The sequence below is a fragment of the Mus pahari genome, chromosome 3, assembly GCF_900095145.1.
Source record: "Mus pahari chromosome 3, PAHARI_EIJ_v1.1, whole genome shotgun sequence".
In the NCBI taxonomy this organism is placed as follows: Eukaryota; Metazoa; Chordata; class Mammalia; order Rodentia; family Muridae; genus Mus; species Mus pahari.
In genome coordinates, this window is record NC_034592.1 from 76,975,357 (window position 1) to 76,991,890 (window position 16,534).

Genomic DNA, 16,534 nt, shown 5'->3' on the forward strand with positions numbered 1-16,534 from the left:
ATATATATATATATATATATATATATATATATATATAATATCTATAATAAATTTTTTTTATCAGTTGACTTTGTTTAGGAGTGCATTTTATAATATTTTTCATCATGGACAGTTTTCAGGTTTTCAAAGAAGGAACTTTGGACTCTTACTTATTTCTGTCTTTCTGCCCGCTTGTGCCTTTTTCCTGATACTAAGGAATGAACCTGAGACCTTGCATATGCCAGGCAGGCAAGAGCTGTCACACTGAGTTAAATCTCTAGCTTCCAACCCACATCTCTCACTGTCAGTCTTTCTTTCTGCCAAGGGGATCAAATGGAGAAAAAGGTGTTCCTGGGCAAGGTGTGGCAGTGCATGCCATTAGCCTCAGCACTCAGGAGGCAGAGGCAGGTGGATCTCTGAGTTTGAGGCCACCTTGGTCTACACAGTGAGTTTCAGGACAGCCAAAGCTATATAGAGGGACTCTGTCTCAAAAATTAAAGGAAAGAGTAAATTCTTTTTTTTTTTTTTTTTTAAGATTTATGTATGTATGTATGTATGTATGTATGTATGTATGTATGTAAGTACACTGTAGCTGTCTTTAGACACTCCAGAAGGGAGCATCAGATCTTGTTACAGATGGTTGTGAGCCACCATGTGGTTGCTGGGATTTGAACTCAAGACCTTCTGAAGAGCAGTCGGGTACTCTTACTCACTGAGCCATCTCACCAGCCCAAGAGTAAATTCTTATGTAGCCTTTCCAGATTCTAAGATTTAAGTAATGACAACACTTTCAGATACTACAGAATTCAAAGACCATATGACTCAGACCTGCTTTTGGGTACTGAATTAGTTAAGTCAGCCAATAGGTAAGTGCTTACTTTGGACTCCTTTCCTGCGTGTAGGACTTTAGTTTGTGGATGCTGCGTTTTGGTGACAGGTGAATAATTCTGCTTCAGTAACTGTCTTATATGTAGTCTCTCTGTTTTCTCCAGGGATAACGGTGACAGATCTAGGCACCGAGCTCCCCGAAATGCCCGAATGTCTGCACCTTCACTTGGACGCTTTGTTCCAAGGTAAGAACTGGGTTGTATGCAATGACGGATCCTTGATGAATGCCTAAGGTTTCATTTTTGTGTGTTTGAATTACTTTGGCTTTATAGAGCTGGAACTGGAACCCAGGGCCTTGCATATACTAGAGAGGCATACCGCCTCTGAGCTACACCAACCTCTGGCCTTTGGATTATCCATATATAGAATTCTTTCCTAGCCTCTATATTCTGGTCCTGCCATTTAAACATTTGATGGGAGATTATTAGCCACAGTGCCTAGAGATAGAAAAATGGCACCAAGAGCATACTGTTCAAAGTCTATCAGAGTCTCACTTTGTAGTTCTAGTTGGCCTGAACTCATCATGTAGACTGGGCTGCCCTGGAACTCATATATCTACCTGGTCTGCCTGTGATTGCTGGGATTAAAGGTGCTCCTGACTAACTTTACTTTAGAAGAAGGTCAATAAGGAGTTACACATTTATAAAAGGACAAATCCCATAGATTTTATGGATTTTTAGTTAGTGTATCCCTTAGGCTATATTTTGCTATAATGTATCTTTTGGGGCCCAGTCTGGTCTTGAACTTTCCTTAGTCTCCCATCTTTATTAACTGTTATACCCAGCCTTAGCCAACGATTTTGAAACTGTAGTTTCTCCTTTGTTGTTTGGTAGTCTTTAGTTGACCTTTTACATGTGATTCCTTCTTATAGGCGTTTTTTGCTGCCTGAGTACTTGCCTTATGCTGGGATTTTTCATGAACGTGGACAGCCTGGCTTGGCTACTCATTCTTCTGTAAACAGGGTCCTGGCAGGTAAGGAAATATTTCTTTGGATTTTGAAATTGTGAAAGGCAGGAAGCTAAAAAGTCTTCCTCTTTCCCCTCTTTTGATATGACAGTTTCTTAGCATTGGCTGAAAATCTGTTGAGTGTTAGATGCAGTTTCTTACCGCCAGACAAGAATCAGTACAGCTGAGAAACTGTTTCTCTTGTCTAGTTCTACTTCTTTCAGGCCCTTTTGTGATAACAAACAAAAAAGGGGTGGAGCCGGGGGAAGAAGGGAAAAACTTTTTTCCCCCAAGACAGGGTTTCTCCGTGTAGCATTAGCTATCTTGGAACTCATTCTGTATACCAGGCTAACTTCAAACTAAGATCCACAAACCTCTGCCTCCCAAATGCTGGGATTAAAGGCTCACATACTATCTCGGAAAGAGAATTTTTAAATACCATTTGTTTCTTAATATAGGTAACTAACTACTGGCTGTGCTTTAATTGAGTGATAAAGGTGTCTTGTTCATGGTTCAGTTGGTGAGATAGTCATGAGCTAGATCCTGTGATTTTACTTAAGAGCCTAATGCACAGGTCTCTACCAATTTGCCTCTGCCAGCCTGTGGAGATTCCAAGCACTGGAATGGTATGAGGAAGAAGGAGGGAAGAAACTTGTGGAGGCAGCTCAGAACTCCACAGGGTAGAAAGAGGTGGGCAAGCACTGCCGCAGTAGTTTATGATGAGGGGATCCCTTTAGTGATCCATGTTTTAGGGTGTGGTGGCATGGCATGACCAAGTTCTGAGACATTGTATGTGGCTGCTTTTAGACGGTCTCTAGAAAAGGGCACAAAGCAGAAATCTACTTTTTGTGGTGAAGATTGTTTCTTCATTACATTCTTTGTCACCTTCCCATCATTGTCACCGCCAACTTATAAAATTATGTCTGAAAAGACACAAAATGAGTTCTATTAGACATATATTTAAAGGGTCTTTATTAGAAAAATTTAAATGGCATTCTGTTCTGGAAAATCTGGGCTGTGTGATGGTTAAAGGTAGAAAGGTAGCCAGTGTGAAGATTTCACTGGGGTGCTATGAGAATGTAGCACACTGTTAGCTTTGGTTCAGAGATACATTCTCTCCACCCACATCCATCTGTCCATCTTCCCCCCCTCCCTTTTTCTTTCTTTTCCTTCCCTTTCCCTCTTTCCCTCTCTTTTTCTTTTCCTTTTTAAAATTTAACTCACTATGTACACCAAGCCTGGGATTTGCTAAGTAGTCCAGGCTGATCTCTCACTCCCTGGTGCTGAGATCAAAGGTAGGTATGCATCTCTAAACCCAGGTATTGGAGGAAATTTTTGTTTTGTTTTGAGGCAAAGTCTCACTATATATCTTTGATTGGGTTAGAACTTGCTTTGTAGACCAGGCTTCCCTTGCCTTTTTCTTCCTTTGAAACTGGGAATAAAGGCCTGAACCACCATGCCCAACTTTATTACAATGCTGTTTTGGCAGCTGGCAGGTCATAGGGTCTGGTCTTCCCTTTGACCTAACATGAAATTCTAGAATCCCACAATCCTCAGGAGTTTCTCTGCCAGACATTAGGACTTCATCCATTGGCCCTGCCTGGTAGGTGAGCTGATTATTCCAATCTCCAGATAGCTGTTGGAAGATGACTCTAGCCCTAGTTGTTAAACAGTGGATTTGTTCCTCTCTGTGCATGTGGCTTGGTTGGAGGCTTGTGAAAGATAACCACTAACCATTTGCTGCCAGGCAATGATACCAAAGAGTTCTTCTGCCCTCTTCTTTGTTCCAAACATCTGTCTTGATCACTCCATACGGCATATCTTGCTTTTCTGCCAGCAAAATTTGTTTCCTTGGTATTATAAGAGTTTTTTTTGTTTTGTTTTGTTTTGTTTTTTGTTTTTTTCTTCTTCTGACCAGTGGCCTGACCCCTGCAGACCTGTTTGCGCTTACAGATGCATTTGACTGTAAGAGGGTATGTTGTAGCGTTTTATAGGTTATGTATGGGTATGTATAGGGAAAATTTGTCTATCAAATGATTCTAGATGTCACCAAGAGAAGAAAATCTAGATTTCTAGAACCTTTGGCATGAGTTAGCAATTATTTCTTTTCATCAGTAATACTCATTTTCTCAATATCAATATTAGCATGCCTATTGGGACTTCCTCTGAAGCTGTCATTATATATAGATATTTATATATCCCTACAAATTCTGTTAACAGCTATGTCATTTTTTCTTTATCTTTCTTTTTTGAAGCAATACTAGTAACAGCAACCAAAACCCAAGTGTGTACTACTATGTATTTTAAGTACTTTAGGAATGTTTTGTTTTACTCCTGCAGTAGTCTGAGACAACTGGTATAATGAACAGTGGAGGAAACACTGGTGTCCCTGGACGTGCCTCACCTGCACTCTCAGCTAGAGAGTAGAGGAGCCTGGGACTGAGCTCAGGCAATGGACTTGTAAGACTTCCCTCCAAACCATCTTCTAGTCTGCTGTTCCACACTTATCAGCGTAGAATGCAGAAAACAGAAAGGGCTCCTGGGAAGCTTTTGCTGACCTTTAGGTTTTCTTAATCACTTTTTTGTTTTATTTTAAATGCTTCCTAGATGTGATCAGAGCTTTATAGCTGAGTGGTACTTGCTGAGGGAAATCTTACTATAGTAGTAGCTTTCGTGTTCTCCTGGGTATAGATGTTTTGCTTTTTATTAAACTTACTTATGATCATGTAATTGAAGTGCTATAGTAATGACTTTTAGAGTGCAAGAGAAATTTGTTTTTTAACTGTAGGCATTCCCAATTTTCTAGGAAAGACTCTTTTCTCTTCTATGATTGGAACCAAATCGTGATGTTCCTAGAATTGTTACACTTGGCAAATATTTGTTCTGCTGTGGTTACAGTCCAGTCAGTGCTCTGGGCCAGCCTCAAACAAGACAGATAGAATCCCTGCTCTCCTGTACAGGCCTTGGAGTCTTGATGGCAAATCATATCTTAAAAGTGCTGCTCAGGCCGGGCGTGGTGCCGCACGCCTTTAATCCCAGCACTTGGGAGGCAGAGGCAGGCGGATTTTCGAGTTCGAGGCCAGCCTGGTCTACAAAGTGAGTTCCAGGACAGCCAGAGCTATACAGAGAAACCCTGTCTCGAAAAACCAAAAACCAAAAACCAAAAAAAAAAAAAAAAAAAGTGCTGCTCAGTTCTTGTTCCAAACATAAGTAAAAGCTCTTAAGGGTAAGTGGGTCTTTACAAAGGGGTAGTATGGAAATTTGGCAGATATAGATGGACAGAGCGAGCACACATTTGCAATTTTAGAAATTGTGACCATCATTGTGATGGCAAATGAGTCTCCAGTGGGCTCTCAGCAAAGCTATTCTGAAACATCCATAAAAGTAGATTTGTGGAAAATTAAAACCCTTTAAATCTGTTCTCTTCCATCAGAGCCAGGAAGTGATCATAGACAAACTAAGCCCTTGTACCCAAGTGCCAGTGGTTTGTTAATCTTCATCTCTTCTCTTTTATTTTTTGTTTTATTTTGTGTCTTCTCCACAATTTTGTAGGTCCCTATTAGTCTCCAACTCCCTATCAGCCCAGGGTAGCACAGACTCTGTACCCATATTTAAAGAAATATGTATACACTTAAATGCTATGGTGTCTCTTAACACGTATATGGAGAGGGGGCATGTAGCAGTCTAGAAAGCTTCCCTTGTTGACATTTTAGCAGACAGGGATTGAAATGAAGCTGAGTACTGCCTCAGTGGATCAGGTGTGGTCATTAGTACTTTCCTATACACTGTCTCTGTAAATCGTTGTTCTACCCTGGGAAGTGAGTGTTGGTTTTAGTATTTCTATCCAGCGGAGAAATCACTTCATTTGCCCAGCATAGTACTATGAAAGGCAGATTTGGGAGATCAAAGCTGGTCTGCGTGACAGTCTTCTATCTACTGAGCCATTTTGCTTGAGTTAAGAATCTCCCAAAAGGTTCTTAAGCTTATAATAGTTTTCGACATGTTTGAAGCCTTAGAGAAATGAAATGAGAAGACCTGGCACAGGACAGCTTCCTTTTAATTACTTAAAGAAAAAAATTCTTCTGAAGATAGGGCCTGAGTAACATAGGGTGTGTTATCTGACCTGAATAATCCTCTTGACTTTCATCCTAATGAGCAGATGTGAGCCTGATGTACTTAATTCACTATTTTGATTAAAATCAATGGGAAGTGTCAGACTTTTCTTGTTCTTATCCACAGGTCATTAGAATTTAGTCAAATGTCCTAGATTAGAGATGGCCCTGTGCCTAGTCATTTTTGTTTCTCCCTTGACCCTTTAGCCCAGAGGTTCTCAACCTGTGAGTCGTGACCCCTTGGAGGGGGTATGTGAGCTGTTCTTTCATTAGAACAGTCATTAGAAAATACAAATACTTACATTCTGATTCATAACAATAGCAAAACTACAGTTATAAAGTAGCACTGAAATAATTTTGCAGTTTGAGTTCACCACCATAGGAGGAACTATATCAAAGGGTCATGCATTAGGAAGAATGAAGATGACTGCTTTAGTCGGTTATAGATGCATTGTTCACTTTCCACACACTTACAACTGTCTCCATTTTCTTTTTCCTTTTTCTTAAAAAAAAAAAAAAAAGTCTTATTTAATTTTGGTGTCGCTTAAGAGCATACTCTATGATTTCAGATATTTAAATTTTTTTAACTTAGTTTTTGTCTTAGCATATGGGCTAACCCAGCAAATGTGCTTGATCAGAGTGTGTATTCTGTTGATGTTAGATGAAGTTGTGTAGATCCTTGGTTAATAGTGTTAATATATTGTGCATCCTTGTTGGTTTTATGTCTTGTTCTATCCATTATTAAGATGATACTAAAACAAACTATTATTGCTGAATTGTATATTTCTCCCTTTAGTGTTATTACTTTTTTATTAAAGTGTTTTTGACATTGTCATTAAGATATCTCTACTCGTATTTCTGTCCTAGAGTCTATTTTTACATTTGTATAGCTAGCCCATCTCTTCTGTGGTTTCTGATTGCATGATATTTATATTTTCCATCTTTCATTTTCAACTTAGTTGTTTTTATGTTTGTTTGTTTGTTTGGCATAGTTTCACTGTGTAGCTCAGGGTAGCCTGGAACTTACTCTCTAACCCAGGTTAGCCTCAAACCCACAGTGAGCCTCCCATGTGTAAGCCACTATTGGTAGCTTTTATTTAGATTTCTTTTTAACAAAAAGAAAGCATATGGTTGTATCTTAGTTTTAGAAAATATACTATTTGTGTATATGTACATGATATGTAAATGTGTGGACATGTGTGTGTCATGCACAACTCATCCATGTTGTGTGAGAAGGCAGCTTTAGGACTTGGTTCTTTTCCTTCCACTAAGGATTTTGGGGATCCAACTAGGATTGTCAGGCACAGTTAACACTTTTCCTCGCTGAGCCTTCTCACTGGCCCACATCCTTTTCCTTGAGTCAGACGGTCCTATCTTTGGATTATTCATTTACATTTAAAGTTATTAGTGTGGATTTTTGTCCATCATTTTTTGTGTTTGTTTTCTGTATCTTTAGTGTGCTTTTTCGGTTTGATTTCTCCTACTATGACTTTGTATTGCATGATATCATCTACCATGCCATTTTAATGCCTTCACTGATTTTCAAAGAATATTTACTATAATTTGCTTGATATTTATATAGACTTGATTGGTAAGATAGGTAAACATTGATCTCCATTGCTCTGTTCCCCTTCCCTCTGTTGTGCTGTCCTTGGAATGTATGTGAAATCTAGAGATACTACAAACACAACTTAATTGCTTTTTGTGATCTTACGCTCCAAGCATCCTTCTGTTTATTGACTAGTTTGGGTAAGATGGGCTGGAGAGATGACTCAGTGGTTAAGAACATGTACTATCCTTGCAGAGGTCCCGAGTTCAACTCCCACCACCCACATCAGGCAGCTTATAACTGCTTGTAACTCCAGTATCCAAGGGATGTCCCTAACTTCAGGTACTTGCACATATATAGACATACACAGATGTATATGTAAAATAAATAGTAATAAAATATTTTCAAAACTTTGCTTTTCCTTATTAGCTTATTTTCTAGTCTCCTTCCAAACACTATTTCTCATTTGATTATTTTTGTTCATTGAGACAGGGTCTCACTGTGGAGCCCAGCTTGGCCTTATGCTTGCAGTCCTACCTTAACTTGCCCAAGTGCTATAATTATGGATATTGTATTACCAGCACTGGCATTCTTCCTACTTTCTATAAAACACTAGTGCTCTTTCTTACATGTCTTCCACTTGTCTGTTACATTAGGGACTTCCAATCAAGGTCTTTCCACCCTAGTTCCATTGACATCAGTGAACATCTGGGGCTTTCTGTTTTTTTTAGGAATTAATATAATTTGATAATCTGATAGAACAGCATTATTTAGTACAACAATTTGTTTATCATGTATTGTATACCACTCTGCACTTGAATGACATTTTTGGGAAAGATGAGTGATAATAGACACAGATGGGCCATTTTGGTATTTAGTACAAATAGAAACAAATACTGATTTTACATTCTTTCTCTCTCTCTGCTCTGTACACCTCTGGGACACTGTAGCCAGGCAAGTAAAGTAAGTAACACATTCCAAGTCAACATCAATTAAGATGGCTGTTTATAACCCCAGATAAACGGACAGTTAGTGGTGGTGGTACTAACTAGTGCTGCTTTAATAATTAACCCAATTACCTTTCCTTCTGCTTCAGTGATGAAAGTGAAGGTGATAAAGGGCTGGCTTGGTTGCCTGGGAAATAGTAAATGTCCTCCCTGAGAACACAGTCCAGCTGCTGGCCAGCTGCAGGTAGAGCTTTTCTCTTATTTGGCACAGTTATACACTCTTTTATCCCAGCCCTTCACCCTAGACTCTTCTTAGAACATCAGTGAGAGTTGTGCTTATTGAGAACCTGCCTTCAAATGTTTTTGCTGTGTGCCTGCACTCCTTCAGGCCTTTCTAGGGGAATAAAATTGGGCTTGTCAGTAAACTTTACTGGCCCTTTAATATTTGAAACTTGTTTTTTATTTTTGAGTCTTTATCTTTCCCCTTTACCCCCGAGTCCTTTTTGTGTTGTCATTTTGAAATACACAGCACTTTATAAATGCTTATTGCCTAGTTGTTTCCAAGGCACATTGGGTATTTTAGGAGAATTAAGTGCCCTCAGGGGGTTTGTGGTCTAGCCAGAGAATGACCTAATTTTGGTTTCTGTGTTGTTTTTTGAGGGGTTGAATTTGTTGTTATTGTTGTTGTTATTATTACTGTTGTTTGTTTGGGACCTGCCACTAAAAAATGAATGATTCCCCTAGAATTTTCATTGTTAGTCCAAATAGATTAGCTCAGGGGCGTGTATAAGTGCTGTATGACTCTTAGTATAATTTGTAATATAAATTGTATTCCTATTAATAGTTTGAGTGCGGCCTCAGAAGGGCAGCTGACATTTGCAGGATAGGTCTGTTGACAGGCAGGCTTTGGAATCAGATTGTCTATTGTGAAATATTTATTTTACTCCTCTTAGCAGTTTAATCTCTGATAATTTGTTTTACTTTGGGACACAGGTTTTTCATATGTATAATATACCTAAGAATATAGCTTAGCTAGCATATGGGGTTAAGGGTTAAATGAATTAGTAAGTGGAGCATTCCTAAGCTGAAAATCTGAAATGCTCAAAAATCCAATTTATTGAGCATCAATAAAGTATAGGAGGAAAGTTTCACACAATATCACCTTGTTTTATGTATAAAATTACTCAAAATAGAGTATGATTAGACTGTGTATACATTGAAATAAAAGTTTTAAATTTCACTTGGGTCCCAACAATCCATAATCAAGGGGGAAAAGTCTAAAATTCAAAATACTTCTAGGCCCAGAATTTCAGATGGAGAATAATAAGCTCACATATGTGGAGCACGTGAAATAAGACATATGTGACACGCTGTGTGAGGGGTGTTGTGGTTTGGTTGCGTTTGCTTCTTTGTTTGGTTAGTTGGTTGTTAGTTTTTTGAGATGTGTCTTGCTCTGACTCATGGTGGCCTGGAGCTCACAGTGTAGCTCAGTCTGGCCTCAGACTCACCCTAGTTCTCCTGTTTTTTCCTCCAGAGTTTTGGGATTACAGGCTCAATCCACTATGCCTGCTCTACTGTACAATTTTCATTATAAAATTTGGTTCCTGTATAAATTAGTCTCCTCATGCTGTTTTACCCTCTCACTGAATTTTTTAAATATATGTTAAGGGAAGGGTCTCACAGGGAGTAATGTACAGGCTGCCCTTAAACTCACTATGTAGCATAGGGTTAGATTGAACTTATTATCCTTCCTCAACCCCTTTAGTACTGGGATTACAGGCATCTGCTTGCACAAAGCTCCCTCAAAGCTTCTGCATTCCTCAAGGTTGCTATTCTTCCTAGGTCTTGAAAGTGATCCCTCCCCGTTGCAATTTTTGAAGAGTTATAAAAACTCAGGAGTTCAGATTCTAGGCTACCAATGTGTTGGTAAATAGGGAGCTTGACAGTTCAGTGTTTGCACTGTTGTCTGTAGCTGTGTTACCCAAGGGAGAAAGGGAAGAAGTCACAAAGTTTGCACTTAAGAAGCACTTTTCTGTGCTCATGAAGTACATATCTGTTCAGCTGTCTAATTATTTGTTGCTATGTAGCCAGGACAACAGAGAATCTAGTTAGGATCAACATTATCTAGGAATGTACGACAAATACAGATTCCTGGAGTGTGCCCCAGATGCATTGAACCAGATACTCAGGTTTTAGGATTTAGGAATTTGTTTTAAATTGTCTTCCTGGTGCACTTAAAAATTTGAAAACCACTGTATAGAGTAACTCATTAAGCCAGGGACTCAGGCAAAGGCATAAAGGGTATATATGCTAGAAACTCACAAAGCATTTGTGCTGGTGTGTTCCTGATGGGAGTGATTGATTAGGAATGGGGGAAAGTGAATTAGCTCTTAATCACTTGCTGGACACAAAGCTGGCATATCAATTCTGTAAGCATTTTTCAAGATTTCTTTGTTAGATACTACAGGGTAAAGTATGTGATAGTACCTGTGTGAGCAAGGTGCTGTGTCCATTTAAATATACATCATACCATCATAAATACTACCATCATACATACTACTATCATAAATAGCTGCAAGAAAAGTAGATACTAAGCTAAATGCTAAAGTAGCAGCGGAAACAGAAGCTGTGGACTCAGAGGTCCTTAAAGCTTTTCCCAATTAGAAACACTAGCTCATGTAGCTGTTGTGCTGAAACAAGTTCCTGCCAAGAGTGTTAGCATTTCAGTCCCAAGAGAAGTTGACCGTATAAGCTTGTGGAGGTTTGAATGAGTAATGTCCCTCATAGGCTCAAGCCTTTGAACAGTACCCAGCTGGTGGTCGTAGTGTCTGGGAGAGGTATTGGAGGTGTGGTCATGCTGGAGGAAATATACCCCACCTCCTGTCTCTCTGCTTTGTGTTTGAGGATGTGATCTCTTGGCTTCCTGTCCCAGATACCACGCCTGCTGCTTGTCGCCATGACTTCCCACCACTCTGCATTCTCCCTTTGAAACCATAAACTCTTTTTCTATACGTTATTTGTGGTCATTTTAACCATTTGCTTCTGATGTTTTTAGCACAGCAACAGGGGGGTAACTAAGACAACCTTTCTTTCAACTTTTAGTCTTTCTTCCTACTTGTCCTATTTGATCCTTTACAAGAAAATCTGTATAAGACCTGGCTGTTGACTTGTATCTTAAGTTGTCATCTTCTGGGGCTTCACTAGACATAATCTAAAGATTTAAGACCCATGGTTGTCTTTTATGCTGGCTAGTTGTGTGTCAGTTTGTCAAAAGCTAGACTCATTTGGGAAGTGGGGACCTCAGTTGAGAAAATACCCCTACCAGATTGTATGGTCTTTCTTGCGGGGCATTTTCTTAACTCGTGATTGCTGTGGGAGGAACCAGCTCATTGTGGGTGGTGGTAACCCTGGTCTGATGGCCTTGGATGCTATAACAAAGCGTCTGAGCAGGCCATGGTAAGCAAGTCAGTAAGAAGGGTTCCTTCCTCACCTCTGAGCTCTTGTCTCCATATATCTGCCCACACTTCCTTTGGTGATGTGGAAGTATAAGCGGAAAAAACCCTTTCCGTCTTGAGCTGCTTGTAGTCTGGTGTTTTATCACAGCAGTAGAAATCCTAAGACTAAGTACTTCTTAGAATTACTGTTCATTTTGATTGTGCTCACTGAGGGTGTCCTATATCCGGGAATGACTGACTCTAATTCTCAGAGTTCTTTACTTCTCTGTTTATGACATGATATATGATTTGTTTATGATATGATATGCTTTGGCACATTTGCACCCCCTAGAATAATTAATCCAACGATCTTGAAATCTGCTCAGAGGATACAAGGAGAGTAATAGCCAAGTATGAGGTCAAATGGAGGCAGGTATAGTATTCATTTCTTTGTTTTCTTTTTTTTAAGATTAAACTTTCTTTGGGAGCAGAAATCTATTCTAAACTCAGGAAAGACTTGAAACAGCTCTCTTTGCTGTCTTTATTTCTCCATCAGTTTTTACTTGTTGAATATACATGCTAGAAGGTAACAATACACGTAGACACTCCATCATGTCTTTTTTTTTTTTTTAAAGATTTATTTATTATTGTAAATAAGTACACTGTAGCTGTCTTCAGACACCCCAGAAGAGGGCGTCAGATCTCATTGCAGGTGGTTGTAAGCCATCATTTGGTTGCTGGGATTTGAACTTAGGACCTTTGGAAGAACAGTCAGTACTCTTAACTGCTGAGCCTCTCGCCAGCCCCTCTCCTTCATGTCTTAAAAAATGATTGGTGGTGGTGGTGGTGATGATGGTGATGGTGATGTAGTATGTGATGGTGGTGGTACATGTACCACACCCCATACCTGTAGAGGTTAGAGAACAGCCTTGTAGAATTGGTTCTCTCCTTTTGTCTTTTTCTGGGGATCAAACTCACACCATCTGACTTGAGTATCAAGTGCCTTTAGCTGCTGAACCATTTCACTAGTCCTCTGCCACTTTTTTAAAACCTTAGGCTCAAGTTAAAATTTTTCCTATTCACAGCCCCAGAAGCCTTATTTTATTCCAAGACGACTAGAAATGCCATGGAAGCTGACAGACAGCACCTCTCTCTCTCTATAGAGAAGTGTAGACAACCTGTGGGTGTTTTTTTTTTCCTTTAAGACTTGCTGATCCACAAGGTCAGGTCTTTCCTGGGTCCCTGTGGCCTCAACTGGAATAACCAGCATGGATATTTTGATAAAAGTCTTAATGTAGAAAGAGATACGTGTAGGTGACTGACTAGTGAGTTTTTTTGGACACTGGGGGGTGTTTCTTTTGGTTCCCTCTTGTCACTTCAGTGCTGACTTGTTATATCCTATAACCACATCCTTCCATTCTGTAAAAACAATCTCCTTTTTAAAAGTAGAATTTTTATCTTATTTTTTTGCCAGGCAATGGTGACACACATCTTTAATCCCAGCAGTCAGGAGGCTAAAACAGGTGTATCTCTGTGAGTCTAAGGCCAATGTGGTCAACAGAGTGAGCTCTAGGACAGCAAGGGCCACACAGAAACCTTGTCTCAAAAAAACCAAAAGAAAAAAATAGTATTCTTATTTTTTGAGAATTCCATACATGTATATAATGTTTTTTGTTTGGCATTTTTTTTTTGTATGATATATTTTGATCGTATCTAGCCTCTTTACCTTCTTCCAGTTCCCTCCTTCACAACACCTGTCTCCCTCCTGACATCCTGTTCTCTTCTCATTATCATCCCACTGACTCCAGTTAGTGAACACCTTCTGGACAGGGTTATGGAGCTATCCACTGGGGTGTGGAGGACCACGGCCATATTCCCAAAGAAGAGTCAGTTCATTTTCTTCCCTTAGCTAGGGGTAGGGCCCTGAGAGCTCCTACTTTATCCATAGTGGAATCTTTGCCAGCTTGATCTTGTCCAGGCATCCATAGCCACTGTAAACCATGTCACATCCAGAAGGAAGTCTTTCACAGTTCTATTCATCATCCTCCAGCTCTTACATTCTTTTTTTTTTTTTTTCCTTTTTTGCAATTTATTTTCTTTCTTTGACAATAAAATGGTTTTTTTTTAAATGGTTATTTTATTTATTTACATTTCAAATGTTATCCCCTTTCCTTTCCTGGTTTTCCCTCTACAACCCCCCTATTCCATCCCCCTGCCCCCTGCTTCTATGAGCGTGCTCTCCTACCTATTCACCCATTCCTACCTCACAGCCATAGCATTCCCCTACACTGGGGCATGGAGCCTTCACAGGACTAAGGGCCTCCCATCCCATTGATGCCAGATAAGGCCATCTGCCACATCTGCACCTGGAGCCATGGGTCCCTCCACATGTACTCTTTGGTTGGTGGTTTAGTCCCTGAGAGCTCTAGGGGGTCTGGTTGGTTGATATTCTTGTTCTTCCTGTACGGTTGCAAACCCCTTCAGCTCCTTCAGTCCTTCTCCTAACTCCTCCACTGGGGTTCCCATGCTCAGTCTGATGATTGGCTTCGAGCATCCTGGTTGGCTATGAGCATCTGCATCTGTATTGGTCAGGCTCTGGCAGAGCCTCTCAGGGAACAGCTATACCAGACTCCTGTCAGCTAGTGCTTCTTGACATCAGCAAGGTTACTGGATTTGGTGTCTGCAAATGGGATGGATACCTAGTTGGGGCGTCTCTGGATTGCCTTTCCTTCAGTCTCTGGTCCTCTTTGTCCTTGTATTTCCTTTAGACAGGAGCAATTCTGTGTTAATATTTTTGAGATGGGTGCGTGACCCTCTTTACATTCTTTTTACCTACTCTTCCACAGTATTTTCTGAGCTTGGAATGGGGAGAAGTTGATATGGATGACCGTCTGTAGCTGGGCCCTCACTGTCACTGATTCTCAGCACTTTTAACAGTTAGGAGTCTCTGACTTACTCCCCACGAAGGGAGAAGCTTGTCTGACCAGTCTATAGGTATAACCACACATGTTCAGAAGGTAGGCTAGCAGCATGACCGTTTGCTGAAACAACACCAATGTGCTTGCACCCCATCCTTTCTTTTGAAGGGTGGTGGAGGCAGCTCCCTATCTTACCCTGAGTCCCGCCATGCCACGTTGTGAGCCGTGGAGCTGTGCTGGCTGGCTTTGTATGTCAGATTGGAGTTATCACAGAGAAAGGAGCCTCCCTTGAGGAAATGCCTCCATGAGATCCAACTCTCAGGCATTTTCTCAATTAGTGATCAAGGGTGGGAGGGCCCATTGTGGGTGGTACCATCCCCGGGCTGGTAGTCCGAGCAAGTCAGGTGAGGCAAACCAGTGAATAATATCTCTCCATGGCCTCTGCATCCTGACCTGCTTGAGTTCTAGTCCTGACTTCCTTTGATGATGAACAGCAATGTGGAAGTGTAAGCTGAATAAACCCTTTCCTCCCAAACTTGCTTCTTGGTCATGATGTTTGTGCAGGAACGAAACACTGACTAAGACAGAGACTGAATTTGGGCCTACCTGGAAACAAACTCATTTTGCTTTTGTGGCTTGGGCTGTTACAGCAGATTTCCCCAACCAGCTCTCCTTCTCCCCTGCCCCCTCATCCCCACCCCCCAAAAAATTCCCATAGTAGAGGATTTAACTAGTTTGGGCTACAGAGAAACAGAGAGAAGGCTAGATAATAGTTAGAAAGTTCAAATTTCCAGTTAAAAGTGAGTTACACAGTAGGCCTTTGAGGAAAATATATGATTAATTTTCATAGATAAAAATGGGTAGAAAGGTGAACTGTCTGTGTAATCTGCCATAACCATGTATTGCAAGTAGTTGCTTTTTATAGTATTTCCGACTTCTTGACAAGATTTTACAATACTGTATTAGTCTTGAACTAATGACATGGGGAAAAGTGGGAATATGATAGTCACTCCTGCTTATTAGAATGGCGGCTCACTCTGGCTGAGTCTGTGACAGTTTTGTAGTAGCATTGAAATTATCCAAAAACATTGCCCATCATGATGAACTGATAGGGATTGTGAAAATAGGAATTTTATGGGGCTGGAGAGGTAGCTCAGTGGTTAAGAGCACTGGCTATTCTTCCAGAGGTCCTGAGTTCAATTCCCAGCAACCACATGGTGACTCACAACCATCTGTAATGGAATCCGATGCCCTCTTCTGGTGTGTCTGAAGAGAGCAACAGTGCACTCATATAAATAAAATAAATAAATTTTTAAAAAAGAAAAAGAAAAACCAAAACTTAAAAAAAAAAAGAAAAGAAAAGAAAAAAAGGGAAAGAAAAGAAAATAGGAATTTTAGTAACTTAGACATAGATTTGGCCATGAACTAGTATTAAATCTTATTTCCAAATTTGATGGCTATGCTATTTCATTTGTTTGTTTGTTTGAAACAGGCTTTCTTGTAGCCAAGACTGCCCTCAAACTCCTGACCTCCCTGCCAGTTTCCCAGGTGTTGGGAGATAAGTGAATGCTAACACATTGAGCTTCAAATATGCTTTTCAAACAAATAGGAGTTGAGGATATGGCCCAATTGGTAGAGTGCTTGGCTACCTATGTAGAAAGCCCTGGTTTTGATCCCCAGCACCACATAAACCCTGGACATGGTGACACACACTGGTAATTCCGGGACTTGGGTAGTAGAGGCAGGAGGGCCAGAAATTTAA

The 16,534-nt window shown here is 40.3% G+C and overlaps 1 protein-coding gene across 4 annotated transcripts in view; it reads left to right on the top strand.

Annotated features, from left to right (window-relative positions):
- The window catches only part of Ambra1 (autophagy and beclin 1 regulator 1), a 184,537-nt gene that overhangs the window by 90,801 nt on the left and 77,202 nt on the right, over window positions 1-16,534 (top strand). For all 4 annotated transcript variants that reach the window (XM_021192016.1, XM_021192018.1, XM_029535860.1 and 1 more), the window contains 2 exons: window positions 972-1,052; window positions 1,739-1,839. In XM_021192016.1, the coding sequence (XP_021047675.1) occupies window positions 972-1,052; window positions 1,739-1,839 (182 nt within the window). The remainder of the gene's footprint in view (window positions 1-971; window positions 1,053-1,738; window positions 1,840-16,534) is intronic.